General features: G+C 44.7%; 1 protein-coding gene across 1 annotated transcript in view; it reads right to left on the reverse strand.

Moving 5' to 3' along the window:
- The window catches only part of DNAJC6 (DnaJ (Hsp40) homolog, subfamily C, member 6), a 24,443-nt gene extending 1,088 nt beyond the window's left edge, over window positions 1-23,355 (reverse strand). The window contains 19 exon segments of the mRNA XM_009700287.1: window positions 582-758; window positions 2,718-2,863; window positions 3,246-3,388; window positions 3,390-3,489; window positions 5,016-5,138; window positions 5,702-5,704; window positions 5,890-5,958; window positions 7,306-7,440; window positions 9,807-10,253; window positions 11,358-11,438; window positions 11,533-11,726; window positions 11,907-11,986; window positions 13,629-13,746; window positions 14,155-14,349; window positions 15,510-15,643; window positions 17,825-17,947; window positions 22,003-22,151; window positions 22,258-22,307; window positions 23,207-23,355. Coding sequence (XP_009698589.1) covers window positions 582-758; window positions 2,718-2,863; window positions 3,246-3,388; window positions 3,390-3,489; window positions 5,016-5,138; window positions 5,702-5,704; window positions 5,890-5,958; window positions 7,306-7,440; window positions 9,807-10,253; window positions 11,358-11,438; window positions 11,533-11,726; window positions 11,907-11,986; window positions 13,629-13,746; window positions 14,155-14,349; window positions 15,510-15,643; window positions 17,825-17,947; window positions 22,003-22,151; window positions 22,258-22,307; window positions 23,207-23,340 — 2,601 coding nt within the window. The 5' untranslated portion in view covers window positions 23,341-23,355.

Consider the following 23,355-nt stretch of genomic DNA (forward strand, 5'->3'; position numbering starts at 1 on the left):
ACAGCTCCTTGATAAAAGCAGTATTCCTGCAAGCCTCTGGGCAGCCCACATCTTCTCAAGCCTTGCCCACTGCCCTGAAACTCTCAGGACCTCCATCTCCTTAAAAGTGGAAGCCTCATCATCACCATAAGGTTTCCCAGATGGCGTCATTGCACTCTGGTTGGCAAGTGTAAGCAGCAAGAGCACAAGCCACAAGTTGGCTATTCAGATAACCTGATTCTTCCATTTCAGAAGTTTGATTTTTAGACCCTTGTCCTTCCATACGCCTTCATCACACCCTCATCTCCTTTACCAGGCACAATATTCTGAACTGTTGGTCACCACCAGTATGGCTTAGAGTCAAAGAGAAGATGACGAAAGCTGAAGGTCTGAATCTCTGTTGCTTGGAGTAGCACGTACCAAGCACAGTCGTGGGGCTGGGAGTGGTTAAGAGTTCTCACCTTTCAGAAACTGGCAAAAATCTTGAACTACTACTTTCTACAAAGCTGTTTGCACCAATAAATTAAGGAATCACATTCAACGCTTTGTAATTAAGGGAACAGTGACAATTTCTGAACAATGTGAAACTAGGAACACCTTACCTTGTCAGGATGAACGACAAGCACTGCCCGCCGGTAGACCTTCTTCACTTGCTCTGGCGTGACAAGATCTGCCATACTGACAGGCTTCCACTTGGTCTCCCCTGCCCATAAGACCGTATGCATTGTGGACAGCAGGGCTCTTATATTTCTCTCCTTCCCTTCAATCCACTCCAGGACCTGGAGAGAAGAACGTGAGTCTCAATTTATGCCTTACGTTAGATATTCCAGTAGGAAATAGTTTCTTCATTTGAATAGCAACGACTCCAAAAAGCATCTTACATTTCTTTCCAAGCTTTAGAAAACCTTTGCAAGATACTTGTCAGTCTCTACTTTGTCACTGATTTTTATATCACTGCTTGACACAACTTGAGCAACTTCCCTGCTAAAAATACTGAGTTGGTAACACTTACGAACAGTCGTTAGATGGAATAGCCAAAAGATAAATGACATGTTTAACTGTGCGGCTCTTTAGCAAGCTTAATTGCACGTCTAAACTAGAACTCTGCTGTGGATGTCTATCTTTTGTGTATGTCTAGAGTTAAATCTTCTAAAGCCTCACACTGAAGGTTGGCTTCAATACGCATCTTTTCAAGCTCTAAGTCAGAAGCCTCAATTCTCTCCATGGCCCTACTTGCTACCTGCAATCCAGCAGTCAAATAATGCAATAGGTAGTCCACTTTCCTAGGTGATGCAGTCCCCCTTGGCGGTTGCCATCTTAGCCTACAGCGGGGAAGGAGAGGAGGGAAGGGAAGTGAACGTGAAAACCAAAGCGTAAATAGATCAACAGTTCCAGGCTGAAGTGACTCGATGAAATAAAGTGCATCAGAGCAAAGGGAACTGTATTGGGAAGGGGGAATCAGCTGGGTGCTTCAGTGATCTAACAGCTTGCTGGGGGGAAAATGTGGCACACATTATGCGATACATGAATCACTGAAGTTGTATAGCTTATGAATTGGGAAAACTACTGCCCACGTGATGGCTTGACAGCTGTCCAGCTTGGTTACAAGCGGCTGACGTTCGTGTTCAGCATGGTTGCTGGCACACACTTTCCAAAGGTTAAAACCTGTCCACAAGGTTAAAAAAACCCAATTTTTTAAAAAAATTCACTCATTCTGTTTCCTAGAAGTTTGCTTTGCTTTTGCTTGGGCTTTTCCTCTCAGTTCTGTATCCTTCTGTAATTATAATTTGTGATTACGTATTTCAAATGTAGAGCAGAACAGACTGACTTTCCTTCCCTCCATAACAGAGCTGTAGTTTGGCAATTTATTGAGGAGAGGTGAGAGAATTCCAAAGAAGGCAAGATTAATGAGACAGAGGATTAGTTCAATTAGCTGTGCCTGCTAATCAGGGCTGGAGTGATGTGGAAGACCAGCAGCCCTGACAGTAACACTGAGCAAGCCACTGTTTGCCACAGTCTGGTTTAGGACAGAAATGTAACCCTGGAGTTTTAAATCTATTCCAAAGGATGTTCACATCTCCAGGGAAGGCATGAGAATTTACTGTATGAACAAACAGCAGGAAAGGTCTCGCTTTCTGCCCCAAGGCAATCTCATCATGGGGAGAGCATCCCTCACTTCACCAAAACCTGGGTTGGGCAGAAGGACTGGCAGAGATGGTCACTGCTCTTTTATCTGGTTTATTTATAAGAAGCTATTTCAAAACGGAATTTTTACAAACTGACCACTTTTTCCAAGTAGTATCTCTCATTCCTGATGAGATAGTGGAGATTCTTCCAGATACTCCCAACACCTGCAGCTCACGACTTTGTCTTTCTGGTTACAGTAGCTCATTGCTGTCTCGCATGGGAATGCGGAGGGAATGCGGAGGACAGCAAGTTGATGCTGCTATCAAGTTTAGACACCTACTTTATGGAAAGCAACCATGAGAGACAGCACATGGTCCTTGGGATCCAGCAATGCTGTGGAGGCTGCGCGCTTAAAGTAAGTGCTAGCACAGGAGGATAGCTTCTGGCACTAAATGATCTGAAAGATTTGCTCAGGTGCCTCAAGTACAGGACGGCTGGTGGCTTTACTGCCCTCTCCACCTTTCAGGGCAGTGTTTTGAGCAGCCTCCAGCATGATGAGAACAAAAGACATGTCGAAGGATTGTAAGAGGGTAAACAAGACCATTGCTTACTTTTAGTTTTTCAGGGTCCATCTCCTTAGCCATTTCTTCTTTTCTCATCTCAGCTATTGTTTTGGGGCCCTTTTTGTCCTTGTGAGCATTAAAACCTTGGCCAGATAATAGATCTTCGAAATCTGCAGACACTTTTGGTTTTGAATCTGGGAAAAACAAAAAGATTTGAAGTTGTTATCACAATACCGATTTATTTAACGCTGCTTTTCTACCCAAGCCACCCCCCCAACCCTTACCACTGTAACAATCTGCCAGGGCTAATGAGTGCGCAGGTTCTCACAAAAGAGGTACAGGCTAATGTTACTTTTGAATTATTATTATTATTATTGAAGCCCATTTGGAATACAGGATTTCCTAAATATTAGCATGCTTTAGAGTCTAGGACAGGTCAACTAGTGTTGAACTTCATATATCATCAAATGATCAGCTTAACTTATGCGCTTAGATCCTAACCTGTTAAGGTGTTTGAGCATTAAAACAGTATCAGAAGGAGTCAACCTTTTGCGTGCTGAACTCTGAAAAGCTTACCAACGTTGGCTGGTCCTTTTCCACGTTCGTTTTGTGCTCCTGGCATTGCTGAGAAACTCACGTTGTAGTTGGGCTTGTTCTGGGGAGAGGCGTGAGGCATGCTTGGCTGGGCTTTGGCTTGTGCCTGCTGCCAGCCGTACCCCACTGCCGCCCATGGGCTGGGGAGAGGGCTTCTGCGGCGAGGGGGGGAATCCTCCACCCATGCCTGTCGGCGTGGTCGGTTTACTGGCAAACGAAGGGCCACCTGCAGAGTACGGGGGAAAGGAGCGACGGCAGGCGTTACCAAACAGGACACTGACTCGCCTCCCCAAAAGGGAACTTAAACAAAATCCCCCAGGCAGCTGGCTTCTATTTTCAGCTCTGCCACAAACTTATTTTTGCAACGTCAGGCAAAACCCTTCAACTTCCCTGCCACTGCTCTGTAAGCTGCTTAAAAGACAGCACCTTGACTTTGAAGATTGCAGAGGAATTGGAGTAGCGGCTCGTTAGGGAAAAGCAAGGAAAGCGACCTGCAGCTACCTGGGAACCACAGCCGCTGTGCGTTACGGTGGCACCATCAAGTTGACATATGTCGCGATAGTATCTCGTTACGCTGTGCTGATGCGATACTACCCCAGAGAGTTGTGCGTTTCGGCACCTTATTACTTTAGGGGATGCTCCTCTGGCTTAGTTTGTGGCGGGAGGTACGCAGTGTTAACGTTTTATTATTTGAGACTAACATCCCCACTCAACTTTGAGCTCTGAAATATGTCATGGAAACTGGATCAAGTCCTTTTGACTTAGTAACGAACAACAAAAATGTGGTTAAATATCCTGCGGATGCCAAGTCATTTGTTTTTAAAACCCATGCCTTTGCTGCAGAATAGATGTTTTAAAAGCACCTCGATGGCTCTGACATGGGTCTTGGCATACTTTTTATTTTGCTCCTGCAGAGCAGCGAGTGATCCAGCAGAGGGAACTGGGAAACCTAATTCCAGAACCATGCTGGTACTGACGCAAAGGAGAAAACAAACATCAGATAAAACCACAATGGCTTGCAAAGAGCTGAGGGCAGTGACAAAGGGAAGAAAAATCTATTTACCAGCGTCAGAGAAGCTGGCATGCTGGAGTTTAAGGAAAACTTAAATAATTTGTCAGAACTGCTTTTTAAACACTGGGGTCAAGGGTTTGCTGATCATTTTCTGAGAAAAAACAAGGAGAAAATGCTTGTCTAAGCAGTCTGGCAAACAGTCCTTTGTAGCCAGGTGCAGATGCGAATGGGTTCGGACTCCACCTTCAGATAGTACTGCAAAGCAGCAGCAGCAGAGTGAGGTGCCACAGGTTTCCTCACAAAGGCCAAAAATGAGTCAAGTCTAGAAGGAAACAATTCCTCAAGTACTCCAGTAGCTTCGAAGAGCCAAAGTCTCCTCCCAGGCACTGCTCCGAGGTCTGTAGCAACCGTTCGCCAGTCAGAGTTAAACACAGAGCATCCTTAGCCAGAGACTCTTCGGATTTATGAGACAGAGGTTACGCTTTGCAATCCATAGAGCCTGCTGAGGTCCCAGCAAGTTGCTAGCAGTTTTTTTGATGGAAGATCAGTAAAAGCACAGATTTGTGAGAGCTTACAGAGAATCAGGCAGAAGCTTGCAAGCAGCACTGGCATGCAGGTAGGTTGAGAGGACCCATAGAGCTCTTTGTCACATACCAGGCTGTTTATCCTAGGTCTCTAAAACAGAGCTGGTAATTTTTACTTTATTTTTTTTTAAAATAAGGGATGCAAACCTGCTAAACTCGCTCCAAGAGTTCCCAGATCAGCAAACGGATCCAGTGTTTGGGGTTTAGGCTGATGAGTGGGAGTGCTGTGAAGGGATCCTGTAGGACTGGTGGCAGCTGACTTACTTCCCATTCCTAGGCCTAGGGAAAAAAAAAAAAATACTTGTAAAAGAAAAAATAACTCCGTTTTTATCCTTACATGAGTGCAGCTCTTACTCAGTGCTTAGTGACATGATGTTAGAAGACTGCTGTTAAAATTAAGCGCGCTATTGTCAGGTTCCTAAGCAGTCTCAGCTCAGCGTTGGCCCAGACTAGTTGCACACCCACTCACAATTAGGCTCAGCAACAAGGATGTTCCCTAGACTGTCTGCGGTGACAGAGTAATTACGACAAATGGATATATTTCAAGAACTAAAAGTCTTCAGGAAGCAACTTTTGGTAGGACATACATACTCTCCCGAGATCAGAAAGAATCATGCTATTATTTCGTGGCATCCTAGGAATGCATAGCACTTCCCAGGTCCTTCTCGTGGCTCTACACTGGAATGAAACGCAACTACGTACACCCTCATGCAGCACCTGTCCTGCTTCAGGCCCTGGTTCCTTGAGGAAAGAAACCAGATTTTTTTGAACACAGAGTTTGATAGTCGTTAGCCAGATCCTCACCTGGATGATGAAAGACCAGGACAACAGGTACAGCGTACCTCCTGCAGTTCAGGTGAGACTAACTAAAACCTTGACAGAAGTTTTGTTGTATTAGTCAAAGTACTAAGCAGCAGAAAGTGGGAACCTGTTCTCTGCAGTCACTGGCGGCATTTTCCCTCTGCCTCTCCTCTCTCAGGGCTCCTTAAGGGGTTTTTTGTTAAATGTCCTGAATTTTTATGATACATACCTGGTTTGTTGGGCCAGTCCCAGCCACCAGAAACATCTGGTTGTATGGAAACCGTTGGTGTGCTAGAAGCTAAGCAGAATGATTACACATAAATATCTCAAAGTAATACAGCAAAACCAACATAATCCAGTATCTACGAAGAGCAGGGGGCAAGGAGCAGGAGAGAGTGTGTTGTGTCCATCTACCATTTGCTAATTAGAAGTGAACTTCTCCCCTACGATGAGCATTACAAATTTAATGGGTTTTTTTCTGATCTCATACTATACAGAGGTAAGTGGGGAAGGACACAGATTTACAGCATTCATTTTATGATAGCTTTGGTCAGAGGCTTTATATACTTATTTATCCAGAATAACACATGGAGTTTTGTGTTTCTGAATACATCTCAACCCAAGGAAATATTCTACATGCAAAGGGCAAGGATGGAGAAAACAAATACAGCAAAGCAGCCCACGCAGATGTAAACCAGAAAGCACATACACAGTCCTTCCTTTAACCCTGTATCAAATAAAGCCTGTACGTCTATGCAGTTCACCCTGCCAGCATTTCATTATCCGCAGATACTAGCACTGTAATTTAATACCTCGTCATGCTGAGATACCATTTAAATTCCTTTCATTAGTGCAGCCAGCTCCAAGTGTGACCCAACCGTCTTATTCACAGAGCTAATATCCAATACTCGAGTTGGCAAAGCAAGGATGCGAGCAGTGCCAGCAGCACACTAGTTCCCTCCTTTGTCATTTTGGCTTTCCAGCGAGACCGTTGCACCCAAGGGACATGTGTTAGATGATCAGACACAAACAAATTTGTAGCTGAATGTGTTTCAGAGAAATTTACGACATTAAATTTTGGCATGGAGGGAGAAGAGAACAACTAAGGAACATTTCAAACAAAGAGAAGAAGGAAGTCCAATAAAGGAAAAAAAAAATCCTTCTCTTCAAATAAGAGTCAAATTCAGCTGTGAATTTGGCCACGGTTACTATCAGATCTAAAGAAAGCAGATGCCTGTAACTAAAATCACCAAAGGATGTGTGTTTTCTCTAGCAGGCTTAATATGCCATGCTCTATTTAGCTCAATTAATGGTAGTTTGGTTCAAACAAGACCTCATAACCACAGGAATATGCAGGCAGACATTCTTCGTGGTCTCTTTTTTCATGTATACAAATAGCTTATTAATAAAGTATAAGACGTGAGCAAAACGAGTCTTGTCCTACCACACTTCAAATTATGGATATGCATTAAGTCTGGAGACAAAAAGCTCTTTCCTGTTTCGTGGGGTTTCTGTGGTTTAGAATCATTTTATGGTAGGCATCAGTTTGTACTTAATGGCTCCATCACTATTTAAAAGCAGCATTTCACATTTATTTAAATAGACTGGAAGAGCCTCACTTTCTTACCCATGTGAAAGGGATCACTGTGCACAGTTGGTGAAGGACTTCTTGTTGCCTGAAGGAAAGGATCACCAGGGACAGCTGATGAACCAAGAAAGGAACCCAGGAGGTCTGGACCAGTTTGCTTAGGGCTACTTCCAAATGGATCAAAGGCAGTGGCTGTGAAAACATATTTGAGAAAACTAAATCATTAACTTGTACGATGAATGTGCTTCAGGGAAAAGACATTGGTGTGTGGAGAAGAAAACCTAATACCTGCAGATACCAAACAGGAGACAGCATGTGACTGTGGGAGAGCAACCGGAAAGTATCGATACCCTAGCCAAATTCTAGGGGACCTAGAGAGCCCCGTGACTTGGTCACGGCAACACATTTGTGCATCCCATCTGTCTTTTCCAAAGAGAGGGGCTGAATTTAGGAGCAGTCAAAGTGAGTATTTAGATACTTAGACACGTCAGATGAAGTTTCAACTCGCACATACTGCCAATACATAAACGGATGGTGAGGGACAGCCTGGAGCTTGGAGTTAGCGCCCTGGTGCAATTCCTACCTTCCTCTCAAGAGCTGAATGCAGTCCAAGATGATTTTAAGCTGTCAAAGGTTTTATATGTTGAGGCTAAAAGATTGTCCTTTAGAAGCAGCTTTAGAAAATAACTGGTACCTTTCCTACATAGGATTGCTTGCTACAAAAATCCCGTTCATTCTCAAACTCCGTTTTTGATCAATTTGTTTAGCCTACTGCTTTCATCTAAAAAAACCAACAAGCCCCACCAACAAAAGAAATCCCTATGAAGTCACTCAAATTCTTACTTGCCAATGAGTTTAAGAGCACCCTGAACAGAGATGCAATGGATACTACTGTAGGAAAGATACAATCCTGAGGAGCTATGCATTGTGTTAATGATGCTACTCATTACTTATATCAGTCATTCTTTAGGATACTTAATAAATTACTAGTCTTCACTTATCTTGCAAGCTCTTATTCTTGCTTTCTTGGCTTGGAACAATTTAGCCGTGTGATACTTTTCCTTTCTCTTTCAAGCACCAATCTGGCTGTGCAAAGCTCGACAACAATACCCAGAAATCTTTCCCTGGTACTGTTGCTGCACCTCTGCCTTGTGCGACGCGTGTCTGCACAACCTTCCCACCCTCGGGCGAAAGCTCTCGGACTGAGAATACAACGGCCGCAGCAAGATGAACCTTCTCCATATACAAGTGGCCCAATTTCTTCCACTGAAACTTGTATTCTTCTCCCCTCTCCTGCCTCCAGTTCTCAGTCTCCATCTCTTCCCTCTCTCTGCAAGTCTCGGTACAAATAGATTATAACTGCTCCTGTCCCTTTCGCTTCGAAAAACACCATAGGCAAAGAGGTGTTTGAATGTACTAGCAGACAAACCTCCCCAAGCTGGCAGGTTTTTTTATTCTAACTGAGAAAGGAGGACACAAGAAGAGTCTTCAGAAATTGGCTGGATGGCCATCCTGTGGTAGGTGCTGCCGGCGTCAGCCCCAGCACCCCCCAAGCCTAAGCCTCCTTAACAACATGAAAAAAATACCATTTCTGCCCGAGAAAGCTGGCAGGTGTTGCAAATGCCTTAAGTTATTAGTTGCTGAGAAAAAGTGAAGCAAGCATACAGTGCTCTTTGACTCGGGTACACATGGACAACCTCAGCTCTTAAACTGTAACATAAAGGATTTGGCCAAAGCAGACGCGGAGAGGCTGGGCAGCTCAGCGCGGTGCACAGAGACCTGCTCTCCGATTCGGCCACTTGCTCGCATTTTGTCCTTGGCAAAACTGACCGTCTGTTCCAGAGGCCCTCAGCGAACCTGAGCAACTTGGATCGGGCTCTTCGCCTGTTTGTTCGCTTAGAAATGATCTTCACTTGCTCTCCTCTGTTCATTTAACCCTCCAAAAGATCCCTCTTTCTAATATCTATTCAGCCATTCCTTCTGCCAGCCTGATCTCAGTCTGTCTCTGAAGAAACAAAAGATCTTCTCATATTTGCCTATCTTGTCTGCAGAAAGACCAGGAACAGCAGAACTGTGTAGCCGTATTTCATAGCCCAGGATCAGTGTCATAGCTCCAAACCCCCTAAAGTTAAAAGAGAAATTAAATTCACACTGCTATGGGTCCACCTAAAACCTAAGAGGCTTTTTAAAAAAATTTTTTTAAATGAACACATATTCGCCTCATATGCATTATTGGACACACACAGTAAGAGCAAAACTGATGTTCTCCAGTGGCTGGCGGGGGTAGGAGTGTAAGGAGCCAGCCAAACACTTGGGTGAGCTCCGGTAGAAACTTTAGGGAAGGAACTAGATAATCTGCTTTGTGTTCTTGACTGTGAAGACACACCAACGTCTGCCTCAGAGTAGAGGAGCTGGCTGGCCTCTTGGCATCCCTCACAGCTCTTTATTTTCGTGAAATGAGTGTACCCAAGAGGACTCCAACAGCCCAGAGCAGATCACCCAGTTGGGATTCTCAAAGCACGTGGCCCAAGTCACACGCCAGGCATAGCCACTATTACCTTCTCCTACCCTTGGGGATGGGGATGGGGATGCCGAAGCTGCGGAACGCCGAGGAGTTGACTGCACAGATCCAGGTCCTCCCACATGGAAGACCTCCTCAGCAGCGGGCTGTCCACTTTGACTCTGGGAACTCGGCCCACCAACCCCAAATAAATCATTCAGCAAGTCTGAGTTAGAGGGAGCAGCAGCGGGCTGCGAGGGAAAACTCTTGCTCATAGGGCTACCATCCAGGCCCAGCAGGTCCACGTCTTCGGGCGGAGGTGGTGCTGGAGGCTCTTGCTGCTTTTTGCTGTGTTTTGGTGTCCCGTGAGGCTTGTCACCACTGGCATTACTGTGCTGACTGGAAAGGGACAAGAGTTCGTCATCTGACTGTTCGCTTTCCTCATGCACCAACGCTGCTCGATCCTCTGAGGTGGGGTGAGAGCTACTTTTGTCAGATTTCTGATCTAAATGATGATTAAAAATAAAATTAGGTAGCTGTTAGTTTTGTCATCACAAAGGTCCCATAAAAATCAGCTTGCAAGCAGAACAAAAAGCTACCGAGAATATCACAGCAGCATTTTGCTAGATTTTAAAATAAGAGTCCTTTGCAACGATTTCAGGCTCGACATTAGAAAGAACTTCTTCACTGTCAGAGTCGTTAGGCATTGGAACGGGCTCCCCAGGGAGGTGGTGGAGTCACCGTCCCTGGAGGTGTTCAAAAAACGTTTAGATGTGGCACTTCAAGACATGGTTTAGTAGACATGGTGGCATCAGGTATACGGTTGGACTTGATGATCTTTGAGGTCTCTTCCAACCATAATGATTCTATGATTCTATGATTAACTTAAAGTCTTTGCTGGTCTGTGTTGTAAGGAGCCAGCTTTATTGATCAGACAACAGCGACAGAGGTTAATTGACTCTCCTCAAGCCTGAAGAGTCAGCAAGCCTAACACCCAGAGATACAAACTGAATGAGTTTCGGGGTCAAGACCAAGCATCCAGGGTGATCTCCAGCCATGCCTCAAAACCCAGGCAAAGCAAGGCTCCTTATAAAGGAGGAGTGACGTGACCCTCCCTCCCAGCCGTGCCCACAAGGACCTCTTACACCAGGTTCCTACCTAACGTGGCACTGATGCCAGAGGAGGCACGCTGCATTCGGCAGTGCTGTGACATTTTCAAGGTGATCAGCGTTATGAAATGGCCTCTCAGACCAACACTCTTGGTGCCACGTTCTCGTAGCACTATATACATAGTGCAACATTACGAAAAAGCAGCTTAAATTTGGTTTTAGCATCAAGGAGGCCTCGGGCAAAACTTTACACTAGAACCATGTCAATAATTGTCATACACAGCACACGCAGACAACGTCTGAAGAGGACATTGCAGGAAATTAATTCCCACTCAATTGCAACATAAGGGTGTGACCAGCAATACACTGTGATCTCATAGGAAAGATATGTTAGAATCAGATCCTTCAGTCTAACTCTGTGCTCCAGGGAGGGAAGAAAAAAAAAAAAATTGTTTATCTTGTCTGAAGCAGATTTTACTTTGAAGACCAAGTCTGCATACCTTGCCAGCTGAGAGATGAGAAGAATGCACTCTGACCAACATTTCTTATGTTATCCTGGGGTGAATCAGTGGGACCTCTACCTGCAGCATAGAGCACCACATAAATAAAATCAAGCAAAACAAAGTTCGGCATGCAGGTAAGCGTGTCAACTGAATAAATCTATGCAGCTCTTACCTGCCAAAGCAAGAGTGTCCTGATGCTCCTGATGAGAGGAGAAGAGAATGGTTGGATTGATGTCTTTTGTTGTGAAGTTCTCCCAGGGGGGAGTTAATTCGGTTTGTCTATCGGTAGACTGTATTTCTATGTCCAGTACAACATGAAAGAGCTGAGGATATTTGTCTGGAGAGTCACAGGCATCCAGTTCAGGCCTAAATGGGGACAGAAGTTGTACAGTTAAGAAGGAAGGGGTATTTCTGCAAAGCTATATGAAGTCTTTCAATAGATGCATGCACACAGACTTTGCACATTTCATCTGCGAATATTTTCCTTCAGCCTTCATAAGGCTTTTAGGCTTCAGGTTTGATTAATGTTCAGCTTAAAACACTCACTTGGTGAATTTTAGGGTGGTTGTTCCCAGGGCTATGAATCCAGTATGAAATTGAATTTGGAATATTTGTGTGTTGGTCATCTGAAAAAAACACAGAGCACCAGACTGAACAAGTGCTTAAATTCATGACATTAAAATACGTGTTTATGGCACATGCCGACAGTTAGTTAAGTCTACATTACTACCAGTCTATATAGACTAATCATAACTGCTCTATAAGCTAATTCATTCTGCTCGTTCTACAGAGAGCAGGGCTTTTCCTTCTCAAACCCAAATATTTCCACCCGCCTTAAACCCTGCTCCCGCTGCCTCCATACAGCAGAGTGCCTTCAGAGCGCCCAGGAATGTCCCTCCTTTCCCTGCTTGTCTTTATTTCTGCGATCGACCTGACACTTGAGCAGTCAAATGAAACTGATATCTGTTTCCACGGAATACATTGAAGCAACAGGTTTGTGCCCCAAGAAAATACAAGACCATTTCACTTGCAGTAGGCTGTTCAATAAAGTGTCGTCTATAGAGCAAACCACCAATAACAAATTAAGAAGAGAAAAATGTTCATTGAGCGCTCTGCAACTTGATTATCCACGTTTCAAACATATCATCAGGAAAATTATCAAGATCTTAGATTAAAGGATCAGTGGATACTGGCGTTTTGAGAATGCAGCCACCACACCCAGCTGGTTGTGAGAGTCCGGGAACTGTTTTGCCTGACCAGCCGTGCAGCATCCATCTGCAGGGAGCAAATGAGGTGGTACTCAAAGCAGGTGGGACAAAACTTGGTTCTTCCCTCACTTTTTGTGCTTTAAGTCACTACAATTTCAACAGGTTATTTCATTGAGTGAGCCAATGAACCCTCATCACTACAGAGGTTAATGGAGCAACTTAGTGTATGACAACCACTGATTCCGTTTTTGCAGATCCAAGGTTTTTAGTCTGAACAGACTGCATTTCCGAATTCCTCTTCTGCAATTACAAGAGCCAGAGAATGGTATTTTAATTTCAGTCTCAAAGGCTAGAACAGCATGGACCAATACTTTTGGTATTGGAACATACCAATATTTTCACTTTCAGCACTGCTGCTATGCCTCGGGAAGGAGACATCAGGGTGTGCTCACTCCAGCACTCCTCCAGTCTCTCTCCCCAGTTCCCACTGTCTCCCATTTTTTTGATCTGCTAGTATTAAGAGGCGTTTTGGCTATGAAGAGGGTGGCTGTCTGACCAGCCTGCGGCTTAAATGGTCTTTCCTATCCCCACGCCTGACCAATTCACACAAATCGCCTTTATGCCCTAATGACCAAAAAAGTGACGGCTGCTCTAGCGCAAGCAAAACAGACGGCAAGCGGGAGCAATGGCTCAGTGAGCCGTTCCAATTTGAGCAGAAGAAAAATCTTCCATCTTCTTTGAGCGCGTAGGCAGAGGCTTTGGCGGTGGCTTGCCTTGAGCTGGTTACTGATGGACGGTTTCTGTCTTCTACATCAGCTGGAAGGATCCTACACCCTATCAGTAGACACCATCTCAATAAAGAGATCCCGGAGGCATCACGGACTTCTCCATATGCAGTTCTTTGTTTTCACCTGGCACTGCTGAAATCTGTGTTATGCCTACTGTCAAGTAAGGAAACTTTCATCACAAGTGCCATGTGCGTTCTTAGACCCTGCATTTCGCCATCTCTTAGTTAGCTACATTGCCTCTACCGTGCATGAGAAGTTAAACAAACTCCTACTTTTGCTTGAAGACGTCCCCCAATGGTTGATCTCATATGGTAGACAGAAACAACAACATCTCCATGGACAGTGGCTCCCAGTGGAATTAGGACTTTCCCTTCTTGCACACGGTATTCCCTTTGAGGGGAAGAGAAAGAAATCCACAGTTAAACTCCCATCCACAATGCCATTACCACCCATCAACAATGTCAACAGAAAAGCTATCATCTCCTTCAGGCCAAGCAAACAGAAGGTGCATTCAGCGCTCTGCTTAGTGTTAGGCTTGGCTGAAACAGAAACATTTCACAGGGGAAAACAACACAACACTGAACCGTGTCTATGAAGGCATCCCACCGCATGACAACTTCAGACTCACTCTGGCAGTTTATTTCAACACGAGGCACTAACTTTCAATTAGTATATGCACTCCTTCATTTATCAGGCAGTCTAGCAATGACTGCAGCACGGATATTGGACACCTTACAGCGAAATGAAAGCCTCCTTGCAATAAGCTCCTAAGGATGGCAGTAGATCATAGCAACTCACTTCATTCTTTCATACTCCTGGGAAGTGGTAAGGATTCTGGTTTCTCCGCTGAGAATGTCGCAGAAGGGCCGGCAGCCATTTCGTTGCTTGTTGAAACAGGGGACGGGACTGAGGGTGACTGACTTGATAGTAAGTGGTTTGCAGTGAGGGATGACGGGCTTGTCTGCTATGAGATCACAAATGTATCCTATGTATCTGCAGACAGAGAAAGCCATTACTGAAATCTCCATCCCAGGTGACCCATTTTCATTCCGTACTTGAGGTCTACCTTGAAATCCAGTGAAAGTGTGATTCTTTCACAGTTCCAGGGCTGGAGTTTCCATGTACTCCAGCATCCTTGCAGCTGGCACAAAATCTACGTTTCTATTTCTGTTTGATTACAAGAACTGGAGCCCAAGAGGAAGGAAGTTGGCCTTTAGCGCTGAGCTGAAGATCATTTCCCCTCACCTTTTAGGAGAGAAGGTGCTGAGCCATGGTTTTTCTGGTTTACCCGTAGAAATTTGCCTTCTATTTTACGTGCACATAGCAGATGAATTACTTTGCTAGTCACGTACTGAAGGATCATTATTATTGCATACGTAACACTATAACTATGATTTGCTCTGACAGGCAGTTTTTCCTCTGCTTAATGGAAACTGTAAAAAAAAGACAGTTTTACAGTGTAAACCCCTGTAAGGAGTACATAGGGAGAGAGATTCACCCAGGCCCTGTTAGCTACAGCTTCATCAGCTTTCCTGAACTAGTGAGCCAAGCTATGGTAGTACTCGATATAACAGTACTGGAGGAACAAAATCAACGTGGGTGAAATGGAAGTGGCCATAAACATCAGTTAAGCCCTGTCAAAGCTAAGTACCATGGCTAATGTGCGGGTGCTGCGCGTGCTGCAATAAGAATTCTGGAGTTCTCAGTCTGTCACCTCCTGCCCGTGCCTTTAGCCTGGTCTGGGCGGAGAGACGAGGGCACGCAGCACATACACCCTTCAGGTCACGTGCATTGTTTTATAAAATAATAGAATAATTCAGGCTGGAAGAGACCTCTGAAGATCATCTGGTCCAGCTCTCTGCTCAGAGCAGGACCAACTTCAAAGCCGTATCTCAGAATTGGATTATGCTGCTGGGGGTGATACCCAGCCAAGGATCTCCAAGGACAGAGATCCCACAGCCGCTCTGGACAACCTGTTCCAGCGCCTGAACACCACTTTACCACTTATTTCTGGGGAACAAAGTGAAATCTGAATGCCTGTCTCAGCCTAGGGGCTGTGAACACATTGCCAAAGTGCACACAACAGGTACTCGGGCAGTTTTTAGTGTGAGGAATGTAGCTTGCTTGCGTAGCGTTAAGCCGGTATACTGTACCTCCTGTGAGATGGCCACAGTACAATTCCAGGTCTCTTTGTGTTCAGCAACTGCACAGCAGGGCCTGGATTAGAGAAGAGGTGACAGAAACAGAACATCGCACTGACCAGAACTGCTGAGGCTGCACGGCCATCCTGTTGAGGAAAGGGGCGAGGGGAGGAAAAAAATGTATAATTATAAGAGACATCCTTTAAAATTCAGCAGAACACTCTCCACTCTTCCTTAAATCACATAAAACAATTTCTCCAGAAAGACTAAGACGGAGACCACAAGATAATGAGGAATTTTCAGTGCTGTGTCATTTGTTTAATACCTAGGACCTCAGTGAGCGGCACTGGCCTGGATCAAAGCTAAAATAATATCCAGTAAGCAGCCAACGCTGAGGATGGTTTAGACTTGTTTTGAAAGCCCAGAAGTACATTTTCCTCTACAAATGTTGGTGTTTCATGGCTGCTCCCAAGCTGTAATAGTATAATTATTTCAAACAGAGGCCTGGAACCGACCGCAGGGGTCAGAGTACACCTGTCCCACAGCTCCAGGCAGCCATCTAATAGAAATTGAACGTAGAAGAGTTCACAGACAAAAAAAATCCAGCCCAAGGCTCCCTCACGCAAACACCTCCACAGCCCTCAACCTACAGATTGTTCCTGAACAAGCCTGTGTTTTCTTTCGGGTGATTATAGGGGAAAGTATGTTTGCTGAGTCAGATTGACAGACCAAAAATACAGAAAGAGGAGAGAATCAAAGTGTCCCCAGTGCTCCAGGTCCCTGCTATACCCAGGAACATATGAGGTGATGAGCCATACGGACCATACCCCAGCTTTGGTGAGACAAGCAAAAAGAAAAAGCCCTTCCACCAGCTTCCACCAAATTCCAGGTCTGATGCCTGCTTAGTTTTGGATGTACATTCACGGCACAGCGGAGCACAAGAACCCGCTCCGTACTACCCAAGTACCGTGCCACCCAGCTCATCTTCCACTTGACAGAGCGGACAGAAGATCCCGAAGTCAGGGCTCATTTATAAGGAAGAAGTGGGAAACCTGCTGCCCCATCAGGCAGGCAGTCACCCTCAAAGTCTGAAACACAAGTTAAAAATTATACAGGCTCCTTGCAATGACTTGTTTCAGGCACCTTTCAGGCACTCCAGCCCCACGGTAGGAATTGCCATACCAGAGCTGACGCAGATCCCAGTAACCCGCTGAGCCTGCGCACGCGCTCGAGGTTAACAGGCTATTGGATTTTTTAAGGTTTAGCCCCTGCCAATTGCTTCTGAAAAGATCTCTCAATTTCATATAAATTAAGTGGGCTTCTGCAGACTTCTTAGAAAGTGTTGAAAAGGACTCCCTGTCCTTGACAGCATTATCCTGATAGTCATTGCTCAAAGAACAGCAAAGGAGTTTGATTCTTGAGCTAGATTTCCAGGACCGGAGGCATCAAGTGCATCTTCATCTCTGTTTGAATGGAATTTATATCCCGTAGCCACTGGCTGTGCTACGCAAGGCAGAAATGCCAGACTCGTATGAAAGGTCTACGCAGTTTGGGATCAGTCATTTCCTTCCTTCCTTCCTTCCTTCCAGTTTATGATGATCAGGGCTGACAGCCTCCCGGATTTAATTTAGGCTCCAGGAGCAAAACAGAACTCTCCTTTTGGGCATTACTGTCAATATTAAAGGTTGTATGGAGTAAATCACAAGTGAGTCATATAGAATCACCGCGCTGTCACGCACCCCATCTACATGTTGCCCAGTACCGAATAACCCTTACGGGGGATTTAGCAACCATTCAGGCTGCAGTGCACAAAGAGGAACAGAAGGCAACGGGACTTCTTCACCCAGGCCTGACAAGTGGTTGACCACAAGAGACTTCAACAATCTCAGTTTCAGAGTTCGACAGAATTCCCAACTATGTATTTTCTCCCCAACTTTCACCAGTAACCTTCAGTCTAGAGGCTGCATTTTGTCCTGCGACTACTTACAGTAAAATGCAAAGCCACAGCAGGCTGACAACTCTGATGGTCAGTTCTCGGTTGAAGTTCAAACCTTTTAGCTACTCAGCACCTCTAGTAGTTCACTACTAGAACAATCGTGACCTCTCTTGCTTTGCAGTCCTGCTGCTCGTTCGGTGTTAGGTCCTCCAGCTTAGCTACGTAGCTGCACACAGAAGATGATGTCCCTTTCTATGGGGATCTGGTTTTTTACATTTCTTTTTCTTTTAGAAATTGTCACCGTCCTTGTATACAGACTCCAGACGTGCAACGTCCAATATGACTTATGACTCATAGGTCTAAAAATTTGGTTACTTTCTGGTGTACTTACCATGCAGTGGATAACACACACGTTTTTGGGGTTCTGCTGTAGCCAGTTGTGCATGTTCTTACAGACGGCATAGAGGTTGTGCAGACTGGGCGCTTGTCGCACTGGCCAGCTACATTCGGATACCTGCAGGAATCGCACGATGAACAAGAGCCAGCTTCATAAGAGCATTAAGCAAGGCATGCTTTTACAAATGCTTTCTGCCAAGAAATGTACTTCTCTTTTACAACCTAGAGTTATGTACTTGAAAGCTACTCCATCTCTTCTCATGCATAATTCTGCTCCGTGACTTTCATGAATTACGAGGAGGCAAACAAAAAAGAATTCTCAATTAAATAACCTAATATTGATGTATTGTCAGCGACTGTACATTTTTAAAAATTTACATTCCAAGTCAGATTGAGTGGCCTTTCATAACACCCCAGTCTCGCAGCAGCACATTGATTTCTGCTATGTCTAAAGCCTTTGTACAGCTTGTCCCTAAAAACTACGGCTCTGATTTTCAAAGGATACTGAGCATCTGTTGTTCTCAGTCATTTTGTGTCATAGGATTTCCAAGCCCTATTTGACACATATTAAACTGATGAAAAGGAAACTTCTGTGAAAAAAAAGAATCATATCTGAGTAAGTATAGTTAATATATGAGCCAGAAAAATTAATGACTTCTTAAAGCTGAAAACCCACAAATCCTAAAGTATGTCTAGATACTATTCATCAATGCACTAGTTCTGAGTCATAACACTTATCTCAAGAATAGTCCTTGCAGTCTCAAACAGCACATCAAATAGCCTTCTACAGACATCTCCGTTTCATCTGGTTTTTAGTGAAATATCTTTTCTTTTAAAAGGCATTTCTGGCTAGAAGAAATTTACAGGAGAAATGTCATGAGGCTTGTCGTCAGACAAAGAACTGGTTCTCTCTCTCTGCCAATATTTGTATCCTGCTTAATGAGAACTGAGAGCGGGAAGGAGATGGTTTGCCCAGATGTTCTTAAATAGCCGTATGATGTCCATACCCGACTGCTTCATCTCTCAGAGGAAGGAAGTGCTCCAGGTTTCATAAAACTTGTCTTTAAGGTTCTCCCTTACATGCACCTGCACAACATCTTACAGCAGAAACAGGAATCCCGACTCAAACCGGAGAACTACCAAGCTTGTGCGTTGTCCCCAACAACGGCCCCAATGACACCCGGAGGATACAGGGACAGAGCAAGCCGGCAGCACTGCCGCACCCAGCGCATCCGTCCCGCCGTCAGCCCTTCTGAGCAGGTGGACCTCTGCTTAACATCTGGGAGATTTCTGTCTAACCTAATATCTAATTAGGTATCTGTCTAATCGCCTTTTAGACTCGTGAACGTTTTTGGTCTCCACAATATCCTGAAATTCAGCTGTGCACTCGGGGAGCAAGTGCAGGTTTGCATTGTAGAAGCTACCCAACAAGTCAAGCCACGCTCACGCTTTGGGAGGCAGTGGATGAGTGCTCACCCTCTCTTACAGCGTTATGCTCATCCCCCATCTTCTCCTCTCTCTCCAGCTGTAGTTTATTTCATTCCTTCTGTTGTATACACTTGATTTTCCCTTGCCTCTGCCTTTGCTGTACATTTTCAGGAAGGGCTGAGGAGGCACAAAACACCCAAAGGTTCTTCATGCGGTCACCCTCCGTGCAGGAACGGCCAGCGTTAGCTTTCTGTTCCACGGCCCCGACAGGGTATGTATGCACTGCTGCGTTACGGGACCGTTGTAAAATCGGAATTACAGAGTGATCGTGAACTTTTATGTAATTCCTTAACACAGCCAGAGTACTGATGCCATAAATGACATGTATTATTTTATAATAGAAATTGTTTTATATTATCATGTCAATTATTTTATATCAAGCAAAAGTCTTCTCCTCCCAACCCCAAATACTTTTGCAGCAGGTTTTTGGAGGCACAAGATCCACTTGCAATTAAATCACTAAAACACAACTCCGATTCCAAGTAGCTGTTAGAATTAATATGACCAGTGACCCTTTCACTGACCATCTTCTGAACAGACCTTATGACAACACACTGTCAAACATCTGGAAAAGCCATTATCACTTATCAAGTAAATAACGTATGTTTCCCAACAGTCCATAATTATATATTTACTTGGCCTATAATTACACATCTGCCTGCTGGTTCACAATTAGGAAATTAAATATGCGCTATGTAGCACGGCATTTATTTCAAATATCACCTCCCTACCACTCATGAACAACAACCTTACAGAAAAGTAACAGGAATTCTTCTAGGGCTTTGGAAATAAGCAGCCAGCGCTTGTTTTACCTTAGCAGTAGGGCAGCAACAGCCAGGAATGTGACCCCTCAGGGACTTTTTGAAGTTTGGTTTTGTTTAACGCTATAGTCGAGTTGTATGTTTTCAAACTGCTCACACTTCCTCAAGCAGCCACGAGCCCTCCTCTCCCGCCGGGGAGGTGAGGCAGGAGGAGAACAGAGCACAACCAGATTTGAGCGGCAGGGTTTAGCCTTCATAGTCCTCCCTTCTCCTCAACAGACTGGGCATGTGGGGCTTCACGACCCGCACAGCCACGTCTGGGCAGGGAAACCACCCAGCAGGACATTAACTCATCTCCCTCCTGTGCCACTACGCAGCAAAGCGACCTCCTTTGATCTTAGGAACAAAAAGTTTTAAAAAAGAATTTAAAAGCCTTTCATTTAAAAGAACAAGTGCGTATCTCAAAACTTCAGCTCAGCTGGCATCCTCATCCAAAGCAGAAAATACTCTTAATGTGATTTCACCTCCTTGACAGCCCATTAGTATTTCTTCCAATATATATTGAGTTCAACCTCATATTTATAATTCTTCCACGCTTCATCTGATCTCATGTATTGTGTAGTCTACATTTCATATTCCTGAAAAATACTTGGAGTCAGTATTTCCTAGCCCATAACCTGAAAGTGCAATATTTTATTAAAAGATGCTTAATTTTCTTCCTCTGTGTGTGTCAAGGCAATAGCTCACAAAGCACCTAGTCATGCTTTGAGAGCGACACGCAAAGTCATCTGTTAAGCTGTTGGGTAGGGCAGGAGATAAAGCACAGGGGATGGAGGAGTTATAGTCAGGTCAAGCAATATATCAACAGATGTTTAACGCTGGGCTTTCAAAAGTAGATCTGTCTTTCTCCTCCCACCAACAGCAACAGTAATGCACCAGAACCAAGCAAGACTGAAGATTCAGAGCCCTTGATATCTTTTAATTACTCTTTCCTTGTCAGTTACTCATATTTGAAGTCACGGCTGGTTACTGATGGCCACTGAGAAATTTGCTTCAAGTGTGAGTCATTTCGGGTGATCAGGGCAATTGCTGAAGATAGGTTCAGCTATACCTCAAATTAAAATGAAATGAGGCTTATGCTGCATGATACTCGCTTATCCTGACCGAGGGGTAAGCCTGGCAACTGCTGTTGCCTTTTTTCTTAAAGGCAACGAAAAATAAGAAGTTTAAAAAAAAAATAAAAATCATCACTCCCTTGTGGGAGAGGGAAAGAACAGGAAGTTTTCTGAATGATTAGATCTAATCTTGCATTTCAACAGCAGTATTTCAGAGATTTCCTCTAGAAGCCATTAATGAACCAGAGCCTTGCAATGTTCCTGTACGCTGTTCTGGTTTTAGAGAAGGAAACCGGGGCAGAGAGTGGAGGTGGGTTTTTAAAGTCATACGCTAGTGGAAGAGCCAAAATGCCCCTTAGATCCAGTTCCCAGTCCTGTGCTTTGCCTGCGAAGGGCTCCTGCTTGATTAAAGCACAACGGAAGGATTGTTCAACATGAAAATAACCTACCTGATTTTTTTTGTAATTTCTTTCAAAGTGCTTTCATTTTACTCTTTATTTCTCTGCAGCAGCTTCTAACAGCTATGTAGGAGCCAAGAGCAGCACAGGTTCAACTTAGTGCAATGCCACGTACTCTCCCAGGCTCCTAACACAAGCATTATGCCCTGAACTTTCCAGCTCTTTAAACCCTGTGGTCCCGGACATCAGCTAAACCCTAGAAATGACCACAGAAGCTTAGAAACACCCGTAATTCCTTTTTTCATCTTCTTACATTCTGCAACGCTCAGGACAGACAGAAACAGGACCTGGTGCCCCTTTCCCTAAGAAATTTCATCCCCTGCTCTTGTTAACCTCTTGGAAGATGCTCACCCGGTTGTGAAACTTGGCACTGCGATAATACTTGGGTGACAAGTTGAAGACGGTGTAGTGGTCAGGATGTCTGGAATCCAAAAACGTCCGTACATCCTCAATGTGGTTCCTGAATCCCAGCTCAACGCCTTCAGCCGGAAAAGACATCACTGGAAACATAAGAAGCAGCCAGGCTGAGCGTGCACCATCACACGTTTATGGACTTCTGAACCCTGGGATCCTACAGGTTTGATTCATCCGATGAGCAGTACTTACCTATGATTCTTGAGGTAATGTATGAAATATCTAGCTCCCCCTTGGTGTAACTAAAAGAAGACAAAGTAGGAGACAGACATTATGCACGTTTACAGAAGACAGCACATTAGAGGAACCAGAAGAGTGTTTACACACAAAGATCTACTTATGACACAAGGAAAGAATGATCTTAAAACCGATTCTTTGTACTCTTTCGTTATCCCTTAGGAGGAGAGTGCAAACAGCCTCCTGCAGACAGTGACCCAGCCTTCCTGTCTACATACGCAATTAACTGGGCGCAGAAGCTTGCAAAAACGGTCCCTTTTCCCTTTTGTCATTAATTTTCAGTGCCAGTTTTCAGAAGAAATCCCTAGTAGTTTGCCACTTTGCAGATCCCTCAAAGCCTCTGAAGTCTTGCATGCATTAAGTTTCTTTAATTCATTGTAGCCCCATAGCCCTCAGAGGCAGGTTGAGTGCCAGGCACAGGGGACAACGCCAGCAGAGGTAACCAAAGCAAAGTCACTTCAGCTCTTTCTTCAATTCAAAAGGTGGCTTTAGTGAAGGGAACAGTTACGCCAGCAAGCAGAGCCTCCTTGCACAGCAACGGGAGGGCGTACAACACAAGCCAATTTTCAGTGACAGAATATTCAAGCGGTGGTGGAGTAGCAGGACCCCCCTTGGGTCAATGAAGGGACTGGAGACCGAGTGCTCCGCTTTCCCTGGAGGGGGCCTTTTTCCAGATTTCAGGATGTTGATGCTTGCTTACTATGAAGGCTGGAGTTTTTACTTTGGTTTTCCTGCTTCCTTGAGGCCAAATACCAATTATGAGACAGAAGGAACTTGCGATTTTCACCTCCTTCCTTCCTTAGGTTAGCTGGAAGGTGTGCTGCGCTAGTGAAGGTGGCAGCTCAGCCTGGCCCTTCGCAGCCAGCGATTTTACCCGCGTTAGGCAGCTTCAGCTGTACTGTACCTGGCAACAGACTGCATGACCTTTGAAGATGTATCTTTCAGGGTATCCTTCAGGTTATCCTTCAAATTGCTGAAGAGTCTCCCTGCTCCTCCTTTCACCATATCTAGCAAGCCTCCCCCATAGCTGGACTCCATGTCTGGTGACGAGGC

The sequence above is a fragment of the Cariama cristata genome, unplaced genomic scaffold (assembly GCF_000690535.1).
Source record: "Cariama cristata isolate BGI_N322 unplaced genomic scaffold, ASM69053v1 scaffold3615, whole genome shotgun sequence".
NCBI classification, from domain to species: domain Eukaryota; kingdom Metazoa; phylum Chordata; class Aves; order Cariamiformes; family Cariamidae; genus Cariama; species Cariama cristata.